This window comes from Alligator sinensis, unplaced genomic scaffold, assembly GCF_000455745.1.
Source record: "Alligator sinensis unplaced genomic scaffold, ASM45574v1 scaffold337_1, whole genome shotgun sequence".
Taxonomy (NCBI): Eukaryota; Metazoa; Chordata; order Crocodylia; family Alligatoridae; genus Alligator; species Alligator sinensis.
Window position 1 is genome coordinate 100644 of NW_005841927.1, and position 15980 is coordinate 116623.

The window sequence follows — 15980 nt, forward strand, 5'->3', positions numbered from 1 at the left end:
CTGCTCTATACAGAAAACGGTGCATTTCTTGTGGAAAAATCCAGCATCCACATGCCAACTGCTTTGCTGCTGACACGTTTCCTTGGAGCCATGGTTTGCATTTTTCACGCTTTGAAGAGGGATGCTTTGTCCCAGTGCACCCCCTTGTCCTGTGTCGGAGTGGATACCAGTTTCTCATAGGAGACAGAGCTAGGATGACAGCGAAGAACAGAAACCCCCAGTACCCAAACCCCAGCTCCCAGGGTGCAGCCCAGCAACACTGACACATGACATGCTCTCGTGTAAAAGGTTGTGCTTCGGTACTTGAATTTCTGCTAAATAAAAAATAAGCATGTCTGTAGGGAAAAGCAATTCAAGAAACTCTGCTAAGCCAGGAAGGTTCACAAAGCGTAATGATCTCTATCCACCTTGCTATCCTTTGTACCTTTGAAAAAAAATAATCTCTCTCCCCTCTCACAGGAGCACTAGTTCGAGGCACTTCCAGCTCAAGAAACAGAACAACCAAAAGGGTCTTGATAGGATCTTCCAAGAGGATTTCAGGGTAGCTGAATGCAAGGCAGGAAGCAAAGCCTCTGGCCAGGGTCTTGGCTATGAGAATCTGAAGGATAGCAGCAAAAGTAGAAACAAACCTAAAGAAAATGCAGTTTCATTCTCTGCACGTGCACACACACATGCACGCACGCACGCCCCAAATCCCAGGGTAGCAGAAGTCAACCACGGGTGTGCAACCAGCATCAGTCGTCAGGCTCAGAGAAGAGACGCTGCCTGCTTCCCTTTAGAGTCAACTCACAAAAGGCAAAGAGAAAATATCAGACACACAAATCAGGAGGATTATGCTTTTAAACACTTTTACATTTGTCTGAATTTTGTACAAATCAAAGCATCCCTTTAAAATCTCCATTATTACAAACATACAAAGGAACAACGTTATTACTACAAATCATCAGCTACTCAATTGCATGATCAAGTTTTCACAATTGAAAAAAAAAAAAAAAGAGAGAGAGAGAGAGAAAAGAAAACATTATTTTATGTACAGGGTCCTTCTCCCTCTATTATTATTTCTGTAACCAGAGGGACGCTCAAAAGAAAAAGTCCCCGCTTTTTAAAAATGTTATTGATACAGTTCAGACTTCTTTTAAAAAGACATGAAATATAAAATTAGGCGTGTGTTTTCCTGCTGCCGCACTCTGGCGGAGTGCAACGATTCTCGAGCATCCCAAGTCTCTTTAAAAAAAAAAAATTGGAAAGCAAAATAAAAAGAACCAACAAACCCACAGCGTCTCCAATGCTTCAGTGTGTTCCTCCCATGCCCAAAACTAACAACATCTGAAAAGTGCCTTTGAATAAAATCATCTTTGTTTAAAAAAAGAATAAAATAAAAAACCCCACAACTCTCTAGTTAAAAAGATTTATAAAAACTCTGTTAGAGCAGCTGGCCCAGTCCACAGGGCTTGAAGGCTCCTTGCCTCGGAGAGCGATTGACCCATTAAAGGCTCCCTCCCCGCCGCCCACCTCGCGGTGGGAGTACCGGACCCTGAGATATCTCCTCGTGCTACCGGAGTGGGGCTCATTGCTGGCGTTTCATGGAGGAAGCCGGCACGGCTCTTGGGTTTCCCTCCCTAAGGGCAGCGTGCTTTTTACTGCCTTCTCCGAGCGCCCCGAGCCCAGAGCTCAGGCACCTGCAGCGTTCACCTTGTCTCGGCTCCGATGAAGGTGGATTGGGGGGGGTCCCACCTGCTGACCTTGCTGAAACCACTTTGGGTCTCCTTGCCCCAGAAGCAGGTGTGTTTCAGAGAAGCACATCTTCGCTGCAGAGAACCTTCTTGCCCTTTTACCCTGCTGGCTTTGATGGGGAAGGGGGGTAGGGCGTCTCTGTCCAGCACCCAACACTTCCTGCTTTGGGGCATTGCTCCCTGCAAGACCTTTCTCAGAACTAACCTGATCCTACTCCTGATATCAAGGAAAGAGGCATAAAAACCAGCGACAAGGAGTGATGAAGAGAAGAAAGGGGAGAACCTGGAGCAAGGCTATGGAGGGGGGAGTGACCTCCTTCATGTTGGGCAGTCCCAGAGAAGTTCATTTATGCCAGCTCAGTCAAATGACCTGACATCCCAGCTGTTACAGCTGGGATCCCATAGAGACACAGGGGGTTAGATACAGTTATTCTGCTAGGAGTCCCACACCAAAAGCAATCAGCACAGGCAGTCTAGTTTGCCAAAAAAACCCAAATAAAACCCCCAAGATACAACTCTAGCCCAGGTTTTGGAAGTGCTCCCGAGACATGGACTGACTCCAGCTCCCACACGCCGGCTTGCCCTCTGCCCTCAGAAAGGGAGAGAAGGGCTTGCAGCTAAAAGAGGAACAGAATACTTTGAAATAAAATTCCCACCACAGAGCTCTTGGCATGTCTGAAAAACAGCTGGCGAGGCACTGTGCCCCAGAGCAGCAGGTATTGCATCAGAGAGACGAAATCTCCAATGCTACAGGCCCCCACTGTCTACGTATGGGGTGGCAGTGATAACAACTGGTTAGAAAACAAGTATCTTCCGGTGAGCGTTTGTTCTGGAGCGTGGGGGAAGTAGGATGCCTAGGAGCACCTCTCCCCAAGGACAGCTATAATATATAACAGGATTCAACAGATAACCGGACACACTCAAGCATGCTGTCGAAAGGCAACACACACCAGGCGTTTCCATCAAGTCCATAGCAATAGGATCGTAACAAATCTGAGGTTGGGGGTTCCAGCGGGACAGGCAGGCCGCTAGCCAGGCTCCTTGGCTAATGCTGGGGAAAGCTCCCAGTCTCTTTTTGTTTTTAAGGGGAGGTTATTGCTCCCGACTTCTCAGGCTTTTTGCCCTTGGACAGGGCAGCTGCTTGCTTCAGGAGTTCTCTGTTCTTGGCCTGGAAACACAGTGAAAAGGGGTATTTTAATGGCATGGAACAGCATTAGGCTAGAAGTACCAGGAGAGGAGCTGCTAGCTTCTTGGATGCAGAACGAGGATACAAAAGGTGCTGTACTGATGGCAGCTTTAGTTCATCAAGTCTAGTAGCTCGCTTCCCCCAGCTGGAAACAGCTGCGGCGTCGAGGGCTCTTTCACCACAATGTACCTGGCCAAGGGAGGGCACCATCTCTGACTGCTGCAGGTTTCCATCATGCAGCAGGACAGATTTTTATTTGATCAGCTAAGGAGGGGGCGTTCATTCCCTCCCCCTCCCCCCCAGGCACTTTGTACGGCACGTGCCGGATTCACAGCTCTGGAGCCCAAAGGCCCCATGCTATACCCTGCTGGCAGAAGGGCAGTGCAGACCCCCCCTGCACTGCACCCATCTCATCTCCGACCAGCCCCATAGTGGAGTGGCTTCATCAGTTTTCCTGTCTTGTTTCCCCACGGGCCTCTCGACTGAGGCTGCCAACAAGAAGACTCCCAGGGGTTCAGCACTGTCCTGGTGGGTTCTGCAATCCCAGTGCACCCCAACAAAGGATGAGACAGAAAACATCACAAAGCATCTGGGGGGGCTAGAGGAGCAATGGCCTTTAGTCAGTGCAACGTGGCTTGGATTCAAACAGAGCGACCTAGAAGTGACAGGCTCTAGGTCTCTCATTCCCAAACCCTGAGCCACCTCTCCCCATGCTGAAAAGCTCTCTGGCTGCCCGCAGATCTTGTTGGCACAGCACAGATAACCTAGCAGCTTCTGCACAGAAAGGCAGGTATTGCTGTTCTGGTTCTGTTTGCACTGAGTGGACATCACAATAAGAAAGCAGCCGCTGCCTTCACCGTTTGGGTCACAGGACAGCCAAGAACCAGCACGAGCCAAGATTCAAGCGGTGCTGGGCAGACGGATCGCAAACAAGAGACCAGAGTGTCTCTGCACCAGCACTGGAGTATCCATTGCCCTTTGCAGCTGGTGAGCCTACAGACAACCCCCTCCACCCTGGAGAGGACAACAAAACCAAGAGAACACGACACATAAAGGAAGGGGGAAATCTCACGAAGACTTCAAGGTACCTGCAATACACCAAGAGGGTTTGAACTTTTATTTTGGAGCCATCGGATAAAGAATTTCCAAAGTCTCAGCCAAGGACAGCTGAAGCGTAGAACTCAGAAAGAACAGGTTCTGGGCAGTCCCACCGACAGCCAAGTACAAGCAGCACAGAGATTGACACACACACAGGCCTCCACCCAGAAATGCCAGGGAAGCTGGGGAATAAACCAGGTCAGGGATTTGTATCTTCCCCTTTTACATCCAAACTGAGCAAGGTCAGGGCTGTTGCAAGGTGCCTGACTGACAGCTTGAAAGGGCAATATCTTCTAGTCACAGAACAGGTTCAGCACTATCCCACCAATGTGCTTTTGCCCTGATCTGGAGGGATCATCTTGAGAAGGAAAATGAAAATCAGTCTCCGCTTAGCCCATGGCCACTCAGCTGAGAAGACTGATAAAAGGTGACCAGTTAGCAGCAACACGAGAGATGGGCAATCATCTAGTAGGAACTAAAACAACAGCACTCTCTTACTCTACATGGGCCATTTAATGGGCTGCAGATGAGAGCAATTTTGGGTCACTGATGACATGGAGTAAGCAACATCGAAACACCAGGTTCTGATTCCCATCACCAGCTCTTCCAAGCCATCCAGTGTCTCCCACTTCCTCAATTCTAAAAGAAAAATTGTCAAGCCCCATCCCACCCGCAGCAAAACTAAGATCACAGACCGGATTCAAACCCTATCCCAGTCTATGTGGGCAAGACCTCACAGGCACTTGTCTTCAGACAGCACGTGCAAGCTACAGTACTCGTCCTATGTTCTAATTATTGAACTTGGGTGGGTGACTATGGTCCTAGGGGAAGGATACTTTCTCTTGTGTGAATCCGGGGCCTGTGTTGCATCCTCACCCTCATTGCTAGAAATTTAGACCACTGCCAACTCCAGAAAGAGGAACTTAGAAGATGAACTCTGCACGCAATGACCAATTTCTTGCTTTTAGGAAATAACCCTGTGGCCCAATCTTTTGCAGACCAGAATTTGTTGCAGCCGATAGTTCGTCCTCTGAACACAAACTGGACTTTCCCCACCAGCTCAGGGACATCTTCACAATATTAATATAGTCCAGCAACAACAATAAAAAAAATACCCTGGCAATGCCTTTTGGGGGCCTGATAAAGATTTGAGAGAAGTTGCAGCAGGTTGATACTGAGAGGCAAAAGCAGAGCTCTGGGATGGAGGGGTGCAGGGGCTGCAGGATTACAGGAGTACAGGATTGAGAGGCGTTAGTGGAGCCAGATGTGTGGGAGCTCATGAGGTGACTGAGTGTTCTCAGGTATTCCCGGGAACACTGCAGTTCAGCAAATTAAAACCCAAATGGCATCACCTGTAACTGCTCCGTGACTTCCTTGTGTGTCTTCTCCATTTGGTTCATCTTTGCCCTCATCTGGGATTCCTGGTACTGCAGGTCAGCCTTCAGCTCTGTAATCTGGGGAGAAATGAAACAGCAGGTGAGTGAGGACAGAGGAGACCAGGCCAAAGACCTGCACACTGAACAGGTGTCCAGGTCTGGAGAAAACCTCTGCAGAAGTCACCTTCAGAAGGGGCATGTTGCTGTAGTAATAGTTATGGTCCAGGGGATAGGCAAGAAGCAGGATTCGTTTTGTGGTATCTTTTATTATTAGGCCATTCAAGGGACTTGGTAATAAACGCATCAAAGACAGTGTCTTGGGGTAATGCCAAGACTCTTTCAGCTAAGGACTCAGAAGCTGCAGACCTTTACTGAGCGCTACAGTGATGGGATCCATATAGGACTCTTGGTTAGAGTCCATGTTTGGTAACACCCTTGGAAAGGGAATTCATGGCCTGATGTCCAAAGGCGCTGAACACCTACGGCTCTGGGTTCCTTCTGCCAGGCTCTGAAAAAAGGCCGTTACCCATTCTATGCCTCAGTTCCCCTACTTAAAATGGGAATAATGATACCCACGTGACAGTGGGGTTTGCAAGACTGAACTAACCCTTTTGCTGTGTGGTGCAGGAAGCATGTATTATTCTGAATGCTGCTGCTAGGGGAAGCTGTTCTGAATCCCCTGGGCAGTGTGTGAGAGCGCAGCACGGACTGTACCTTCTTTTCCTTCTCCAAGATCATCTGATCTTTCTGGTGCAGCATCTTCTTCAGAGTGGCCACTTCTTCCTTCAGCTGGGCGATAATAACAAAGTGGTCTGTGCCGGGGGAGTCCAGGGCAAGGTCTGGAGAAAAACTACAGGAAAAAAAAAAAGGGGGGGGGGAGGCAGGGAAAAAAGGATTTTATCACAACCGTTTCTAGTCACAGACATATGGAAACCCCCACATGGATGGCATGGCACATATAGAAGAGATTAGTTTTGAATAGCTACATATGAACAGGCTCATCCATTCACCAGCATAACCTACTCCTGGTCTCTGAGCATTACCTAAAGCTTTGTCTCCAGATCACTGGGAATCTGTAGAGAACAACACTGCATGGTGGTTGATTTCCTGAGGCCTGACAGGATTTACCTGCTACAGCAAGTTTAATGTGACACAGTCAGCAAGAAAGGACACAGGATTGTTACAGACGTTTCGTAACCATTAAGCCAGTCTCTGCAGCTTTTCTATTTGCAGTAATCAACCATTTTCAAACCAGGAGGTGTGGAATGCAATCAGTGTGCTAATGAAACTTTTACGCAACCACCTAGGAGCCCTCTTTAGGTCACTGCATGTCTGGGGGAAAAAATCCCTTTCATTAAATGCAAATCACAACTGTGGTAAAAAATGGAGCAGGAAAAAAGACAAACAACCCCCAAGTTAAACAAACAATGTAAAACGGATGCCTAGATTACAGTCAGAGCTATCTGCAGGAAGCAATGCATTAGGATTTCTGTAGTTTGATTCCCACCATGGTGCAGCAATTTGGGAAGAGGCTTTGTTACCGCATCAAAGAAAGGAGTGAAGAAGAAACAGATGCTTGGCTCTATCGTGCTAGCTGGCTGGCTGACAGTTTGTTTGGACAAGAGATGCTCCTTTACTTTGGTAATCCATGAAATCTCCCTACAAATCACCAACACACAGGACAACTGAACTATTTTTATAGCGCAGCAAAGCCTAGAACCGCATCATAGCTCAGGATCCAACAGTGCTTTGTGTTGTGCAACCACTGAACTGAGTCACCAGCCCAGAAGCTTGCCTAGCCTAAGGACCCGGCCACCACCTACCATAACTCTGGGTCAGGCTGCCTTTTCAGAGCGTTCCACTGGTGCAAATGAGTTGCAAGAATGGATAAAGTGATACTGTCATAAAACGTTAACATTTTCATAATAAAGTACATGGTAAAGTTTTGTACCCAGCATCCTCCCAGCTTAAACAGTCTGCTTATTATTAGGTAACATAACGGCGCAGAAGTGGTGATTAGAAGCCGCAACGTGTAGCACAGCCTCTACAACAAGACACTGTGCCTTGCAGATGAAGCCTGTAGGTGCCCCATGTCACTAGAGTAGGGCTGTATACATCAGAAGGCAAGTGCAGCATGGTCTGATGCATCCAGACCCTACACTTCACCATTACAGACCTGCTCTTGGGTCTTAGACCAGTTACATCACTACTCTCAGCCTCAGTTTTCTCATCTGTGGCACAAGAATATAAATGGCTGCTTCTTACTTTGTCTGGAATCTCTTTGGTACTTGGAAAATACACTGATCTAATGTGACAAAGTTTAAATGATGAGGTATAGTATTAAGGAGGGGATGGAGAAAGACTCCCCATGCACAAAGGAGGAAAAGCCTAAGGGGAGAAATTCAACAAATGAGAGTCGGGCAGGTAAGGGCTGCCTGAGACCCAGCCCATGGGGCTCCTCCTGGCTCCAGAAATTTGGCAGCAGGGGTGCAGTAGCAGCATTAATTACCACACCTCCTGGGCCTGTGGCAATTAACACTGCCATCACTCGTCCTAGCACCTAATTTCCAGCCCTGTAAGGACTCCCGCAGGCAAGATGACACAGCTCTGCATGCCGGATCGGGCCCACGGACTGGCCTCGTGTGGCCAGATGAGTTGGGCACCACTGGTGTAGGTCATAAAAGTCACAGACCAGACCAGGAAATGTTGGAAATGAAATCCCAGGCAGGGCAGTCAACATCTGCAGGACTCTGCACAAAGTTAGAACACAATAACTAACCCAGCGGTAAGTGCTCGGCATGGACAAGTACAGGAGAAAAACATCATGCCGGTAACCCACGGCTACCCACAGTGCAGAGCCCCCTTTGTTCAAAACACCTGCCCTTGCCTGTGGCTTTTCAGGCTGTCTTAGTTGCACAGATTCAAACTTCTAAAGCTCCATAGGCACAAAGAGCCACCCCAAACTGGCACCTCTCCCCAGAGCACCGTGGACTCAATGTGGCAGTAGCCTGCCTCTACTCAGGAGGGTGAGGTTCCTGGCCTGGAGAAGCAGAGCAGCCTCCAGTGCCTTTGCTGGTGACCAAGGCACTAACATAACCCTCAGGTCCTTCGCTCTCTGAACGAGAGCTTCCGGCTACCGCACACCACCGAGGCATGTTGGCATGAGAAGAAACGGAGGAAGAAACGCCAAGCCTGTTCTGGGAGGGTGGGCGAAGAAAAGCTTCTTCACAAAACTTTCCAATTGAAAACAAGCCTGTGCTTATGTTCCTTACTCGGCCACGAGGGACTCCCTCCTGCCAAGTCCTGCAGCAAGAGAGGGTGCCAGGTTTGCCGACTTCCCAGGGCAACTCACTCAGGAAACTTCCACTCCCTGCGTCTGCTCTCACACCAAAATGCTTATTAAAACAGAAAAGTAGACTGGAGAAGAGTGGTGTCTGCCCCCTCAGCAAGGAACAGGAAGGACAAAAAACTTGAGGCTGTTTTCTCACCCTATTCTACCCTTAACAAATTGGCAAGTCAGGAGTAAAGATAAAGGGTCTCACTCATCCTTTGGTTTTTGTGCCTAGAAAAGAGAGAGCAGGAGTAATTTTTGCTGCTATATTTTAGGGTGGCCATGTATCCAACTCATATCTGGGGGCAAGATGCACCCACAAATACTCCAAAGGTGCAAAGAACAGAACTTCATTTTGAAGACGAGTCAATAATCAAAGGGTCCCTTCTCCCTGACCTCAAGTGAGGGAGCCAGCTACAGACTTCAGATTGAGAAGACTACAAAGCAAACAAATCAGTGAACATCCGTTTAACAAGGACGATCCCTGCACACAATAAGGAAACTGTGAAAGCCCAGGTCTGGGTCTGTTGTAGCCTTCTGCCCTCAACACCTCTGGAGGGCTGTTTCCATTGTTTGGGGACTTTGATATTGAAACAAGGCTGACTTAAAGGATGCTGTCAAGGACAACGGGCCAACGTTCAAATTGCATCAAAAAGGCCTTAGACACATCCTCCCCAGACATAAAACTGTGGATAAAAAACAAATACTTTTAGAGGAAATGGTCGCTCCCCCAGGCTTGTTTTATAGAGAGCAGGCAGCCCAATCCTGCCTGCTAGGTACTTACAGCACGGGCATGGCATGTTTGTACAAACGGGAATATTCCCACTGAACAAAACTGACTGCTCAGCTACATGAGCATGTCTCCCAGGGCTCATGGAGAGGGAGTCAAGGCTCTTCTATTCTAAAAGGTTCACTCGGGGCACCAGTGAGGCAGTGGATAGGCCTGTCATGCCTTGGAACTGGATTCTGAGTGTGGACACCAGTGAAAGGAGTGTGGTGCTGTTAGTTTAATCCACCATGGACATTTGATTATATCAAAAGACCACATGTGGCTGCCTCTGCTAAGCAGAAGCCAGGCAAGGGGTGCAGCAGGTCAGGATGGAGGTGCCTTGGCAGACTTGTGTGAGGTGGCTCTGGATGCAATAGCAATAGGTGCTACAAGTTAATATGGGAGACACCAGGAGAACTGGGTGGGACATGTAGGACAGTACTGGACTGAAGGACCCCAGGAAACTTGAAAAGGTAGGGTTTGCTGCAGGCTGGTACCAATGGGTACTGACAGGACTGGCTGGGAAAGATGCTGAGGCTTTTGCCAGAACCGTTAAGTCTCTTAGCTCTATGTGCAGCAAACATCACCCCCAAGTTAACACTAAAACAGCCAACAGTTACATGAAATTGTAACAGAGCTAAAGCAAAAGTCATTTGGCCACCCCCAAACCACAGGACAGAGCAGGAGAACCCAGAAATAATCATCACAAACATGCAATCCCAGAGAGTGTTTAGGGGCTCAATGTAATACAAGAGTTTCCACATGACAGAAAGCCTCCAGGAGGTGAGAAAGGCAGATGAGGTGGACCATGCTGGAGCTGTTACCTAAGTTAATTCAGCTCAGGGACACACAAATATTGCCCATATGAAGGCTGCACTAGCAATCTACCTGGACCTCAAAGCCAGGACCGCAATGCAGCTGTTCCTACTGGGCTCTGTTCTGGCCTGTGGTCTGCACCCCATAGTCAGCCAAATCTCTGTACAGTTTACAAAGAATCAGAACTCAGGATTAAACCTCATTACCCACTAAACGTTAGCGCTGCTTGACAGCAATGCAGCCACCCGTCTTTTTAACATGGCTACAACTTACATCACGTACAGCACACAGTACAAGGCAGAGCTCAGTAGTAGTTGCTATGAATGCTGCCTAACTCACTAAGGGCATATGCTGAAAACAAGAAGTTTGTGGGCAGACCCACAACCTTTCACGGCTCCAAAAGCTGAAGTGACAAGGCCTGGTGCAAGAACAAATTGAAATGAAATGAGTGGCCTAATTCAATGCAAGTCAACTAGTGACAGATTTTAGGGTGTGGAGCCTTTTGCTTCTACGCTGGCTTCAGAGCTAGCGCGGAGACTGAAATGAGTTATTTGGGTCTCAATTCAGCCTCATGCGAGCAGATATAAGGAAAACCCCACGGTGACAATGCTTCACAGCCTGGCTGGCAGCCCCAGCAGGTGCAAAGGAAACAAGAGTCCACTCTAGGGGGTAGCTTCCATTGCTACTGTAGGTGGCACACCTGTTCTGCCCAAGGGAATGTGGCGTGGCACTCAATCAACAGCAATCCTCGGCCTTAATTTGCATTCAATTCAGTTTGAAGAATTCTGCCATCACTGCGCCCCTCCAGAATTCTTTAAGCTCAATTTCATGCTTCAGAATTTCTGCTGTGACCAGCCCCAGACCACGGGACGGCAGCCGTCTGCAGGAGAGAGGCGACTTCGCTTCAGGACGGATGGCGAGTAATTACCAGTTACTTGGAGAGACTTAACAAGGCTCCCCAGCACTAACAAGCCTATGCTGTGGTCCACGCTCCCAATTCAATGCAGTTTGGAAGGCGATCCAGTGACAGGGACAGTGTCCATGGGCGCGGCCATTTCCAGGGAGGGAGGGCAACGGGGGAGAAAACAATAGGTGATCTCACTTCAGGTTGTCAGTGCCTTGAGAAACAGGATAATGATGGGCACCGAGACTCTGTTGGGAAGCAGCCCACTGCACCAACACGGACGGGGCACTCTGGATAGGGGGGCAAAGCATCTCGGGAGAGGAAGGAACGCTGAGAATCAGAGAGGAAAGGGAGGAATGAAAATATGCATGTACAAGAGTAAAAAATAATATATCCATCTCCTGACACAGCTCATGGGCCTTGTTCTGCCACGGCAGGCTTCAGGGCTCATGGAGCTGCAGGCTTGCTGCTCTGGCAGAACTCAGCCCACTGCTTCCAAAGCTGCTTATCATTTTCCCTCGCTCATGACAGGCGGGGAAGATGGGTGACCTGTCTATGTTTTCTCATCTAATGATTCTGTTCCCTACTCTAGCCCTTTTTCTGATTATTCTGAGATAAGGCTCTAGCCTCAGGAGTGCCCCCATTTCAGATGTGATCTCTGTAATACAGCCTATGGCCACCCTCTCCCTGGCCCTGCAGGGTGAGGACAAGGTGGAACCCGCTGCAGGCTTCTCATTGCTGGTGAACTCAACCAACAAGTCATTTCCTATGCCAGCAGGTACAAGCTGATGGCTGACTTCTAATTTCCACATGCAGGTCTCATGTGCCAGGTAGGGCTGGCCCACTGGGTCCCAGAAAGCTGCTGGTGCAGCCCCTTGGAGTCCCACAGTTTGAGGGCCCCCGTTCTATTGGAAAAACACCCTGCTACTTGCACTGAACTCTCTCTGACACCAGCTTCAAACAAGTAAGACCCCTCCCACCTGCACCATCCCCAGCTACCTGGCTCACCTGTCACCGTTGGCAGAAATGGCATCGAACTTGGGTTTCTTCTTTGGAATTTCATTCTGAATAGAAGATGTGGATAAGGTTTTCTGGCTGGGAAGGGGGGAAAAAAAAGACACGTCACAAATGAGAACACCTGCAAATGCAACATCACCCCACCCCATAAGAAAGAGGTGCAATTAAACACCATCCCACACTTCCAAGCCCAGCAAGGGAGATCTTCAAACAATGGTCAGAGTACAAGGGTGGATAATCAGAAGTCCCTGGTTTTAACCCTGGCTCTGCCACTGACTGGCTGTGTCACCTGGAACAAATCACTTTCACCTCTCGGTACCTGTTTCCAGCCAGCTAGAACAGCAAACCTACCCCATGGTTTAAGACACACTCCTCATTAGTTGTATAAATATAGTTTACTTTTAATTTTTCTATGAGAAAACTCACTAACTAGACAGGGGACATTTTGTAAATAGGTGGCTTTGCTCCAGAGCTGAGTCTGCTGTGAAAACCCTGAGAAGCATTGGTTATTATAAGGAGTTTGCAGCAGAACTGGGTTTGCATATTAATGAGAATCAGAGTGTCTAGAAAGATGACTAGTTAGATAGAAAATATTACCCTGCACTGAGGTCTAAGACATGTTTCCCGCTGGTATTCAGAAGGGTGGCAAAGGAGATGGAAGCGTGCAGTTCCCCTGCTCTGCTGCTCAGAAATGTGCCTCTAGTACAGCAACATTTAGTCCTGTGTTGAAGACGCATAGCAAAACACATGCCCCGACACATACCAAATGCACTCCAGGTCAGGTACTTTAAAAGCCACAAGTCTCTTTAGCCCTAGAGACGATTGGTAGTGATAGGTAGTGACGAGTGGTAGTGATAGATAGTGATGAGCGGTAGCGATAGATAGTGCATATATTGCTTTATTTGTGCTTGCAAGAAAGACATCCCAGTGCATCCAGCAAAAAAGGATTTGCTAACATCTTCTGCTAAGAGTCGTATGTGGCTTTGGAGTGTCACAGGTTTAGCCCACAGATGCAAGTGCTGGGAGGAAGCGCCTGCAGCAGCAGTTTCACACAAGTTACCTGTTGTAATGGCTGCCACCGCTGACCCTGCTGTACTGCTCCTTCTCTTGGAGGCTCGTCCGGGAAGAGCTGCTCAGATGTTTGCGTTGCTCTTTGGTCTTCTGCAGGACCCGTTTGTATGACAACGTGCACAGCCAGCACAGCAGCTTCCCATCCACCTGCAAGGGAAGGCAAAGAGGCAACGAGGAGAGGATTTCCCTCATATCTTGCCTACAACTTGAGCCTACAGTGCACTAGCAGTATCCTCAGGGTTTATGGGCCCCAAGATGATCGCACAAACAATGATTTGAGGCAACCCTGAAGTGTCTTGGAAGCATGACGACTGCATTCAGCATTGCCATAAGCAGCACCATGAGCAACGACAAAAGCTCAGCATGCCTACAGTTTATCCGATGCTGAGATTTTTGGACGTTCTAGAATCAGAAGTCACATCCTGCACAAACTGGGGTGGTTATGAAGTCAAAGCCCCACAGCTGTACCTAGATGGGCACCCTGGGAAACCCAAGCACTGCTGCTGCATGTAGAAATGGCAAGAACGAGTAGAACGTTTGGATGACGTAACACAAGGCCCCAGTCCTGCAAAAACCTGTACGAGCACTTCACTTCAGCACTGCTCGCACGGCATCAAGAACACGTGCAAGTCGTTACAGGATCAGGGCTATGAAACACGTTTGTGGGCAGGACACATCACTTCGCACAAAGTCAAGGACCCCTGGTCCCATTTCATAGTGAGGTCCCCTTCTCATTTGTGCTCCCTCCTACCCTCAGCCCAAATTCAAGAGGCGTTTCAGCATGAAGTCTGACCAAGGAGCTAAGATGCTGAAAGAGCAAACAGTTTCACCATACATCTCACATCTCTCTCAGGTAGCCCAGGAAATATTTTACAGCCAGTGCATGTTATTACAGCCAAAGCTCTCACTCCGTGCAAAAGAAGCCGTTGTGGCAATCGGTCCTTCCATCACTCCAGCTCCTAGTTTCATAGTGCTTAGGGTCGGAAGGGACCTAAACAGATCATCAGGTCCGACCCCTCGCCCCGGGCAGGAACGAGTGCTGGGGTCGTAACACCCCAGCCAAATATCCGTGTCATCCTGTACACGTGTACTCACCTTCTTCCTGTCGTCCTTTCTGTCAAACGCGCACTGCTGCTTGCACTGTTCACAGGAATGTGGTGGCCCATACTTCTTTTCAGAGTTCGTACAGCGCTGGCACTTGTTGCCAATAAACGCTGCTATTATGTTGCAGTACTGGCACGGTTTTGGCTTTAAAAAGAAAAAGCAATAAAGTACAGTACAGTAATGTTTTAAGATTGCAGAACATATGTGCAGCTTTCTAAAAATAGAAGATACGTGCAAGGCTCTTTTCTCTTGTTCCAAGTGCTGCCATCTTTGCTTATTTTCCTGCATTAAACTAATACTGCAACGCCGACTCAGGAGTTGCACATGTACCTAGTCAGGCCCAGGAGCAGAGTCTGGAACTAAAACCCCCATATGATTAGCCAGGACACCCGAATCACCCTGATTCTGCGCAAAGTGCCATGAACCCTTTCACAAGAACAGTCAGGACCTCTGCCTTGCATCTAGTCCAGAGGGGAAGAAAGGTTTGTCTCTGTTTTTTGGGTGACTTCTAATTTAGATAACTGCATTCTGGCTTTCTTTAATCCCCCTCGCAGCTCCGCTGGGCACGTGAAAGTGTATACTGCCCTAACCCGAGACAAGGAACTGCTATACACTACAACACATTTCACCCCAGCACGTGTCACAGTTCACGTGTCACCTTCCACGGACAGCCTGAGACGGGCTTCGGGATCCTCTGGGATGACGGGCAATAGGAGGAACACTACGTCAAGTCTCAGGACTGAAAGGGAAAGGTCCTAGCACTTACCGTCCCATACAGCTTCACGTTCTGAGCGCATTTCTTGCATATCGTGTTAGTTTTGCTGTTAAAACAAAATACGGATTACAAAAAAAATACAGAATCGTTATTTTGCTGGGACAATTGATGTGCAAAATTAAGCCTCCCGCAGTTAGGTCCTGAATTTCCCTTAATACACAACTCCGTTTGCAGGAGTTTTATATTCACCTTGCTCCCAGCATTGATATCAAAGCTGATTTTTGTCATTCCCGCCTAGCTGGCAATAATCTGCCAGGTTACCAAAAGGGATCCTTTTATTTTTAGGCCTCCTCAGATGATATCAGGCTTTCAACATTGTAGGTGTGATCTCAGTTGGATTTGGATCAAAGCGAGGTATTTGGTCACCAACTAACCAGTCGCGGACATGACAAATACCAGCGACCATCTCATTTCAGCACTGGAATTGCACCGCGAACACGAGCTCGGATGGAAGTTTGTTTGGGCCGAGGGGAGCCGTCGACAAGCGTCGCCTTGACGCGGACACGGGGCGGGCACGCTGTGCAGGGGCGTGAAAGACCCCCGAACCCCCCGCTCCTCAGCATCCCGCCACGCTCACACCGGGCAGGCGCTTCGTTTACCTCTCCTGCTGGAACTCGGTCCGGCAGTACGTGCACTTGACGATGGGGTGCGCGATGCGGCACTCCTGGGAGGGAAGGACACGGCGCACCAGGGTCAGCGCTGCCCCCGGGGTCGCCTATCCCCTCCCCCACATCTATCCCACCTCCCCTCCCCCACGGGAGGGCATAGGGAGGAAGAGGTGGGGGGACCTCTTGCTCCCT

General features: G+C 48.8%; 1 protein-coding gene across 1 annotated transcript in view; it reads right to left on the reverse strand.

The window, feature by feature from the left end:
- Positions 1-1373: 1373 nt before the first annotated feature.
- FAM76A (family with sequence similarity 76 member A) overlaps positions 1374-15980 on the reverse strand; it is a 15393-nt gene continuing 786 nt past the window's right edge. Inside the window, exons 2-10 of the mRNA XM_006019360.3 lie at positions 15780-15879; positions 15172-15226; positions 14397-14549; positions 13291-13448; positions 12222-12308; positions 11412-11543; positions 6108-6243; positions 5370-5471; positions 1374-2901 (exon numbers count right to left, since the gene is read on the reverse strand). Of these exons, the coding sequence (XP_006019422.1) occupies positions 2815-2901; positions 5370-5471; positions 6108-6243; positions 11412-11543; positions 12222-12308; positions 13291-13448; positions 14397-14549; positions 15172-15226; positions 15780-15879 (1010 nt within the window). The 3' untranslated portion in view covers positions 1374-2814. The remainder of the gene's footprint in view (positions 2902-5369; positions 5472-6107; positions 6244-11411; positions 11544-12221; positions 12309-13290; positions 13449-14396; positions 14550-15171; positions 15227-15779; positions 15880-15980) is intronic.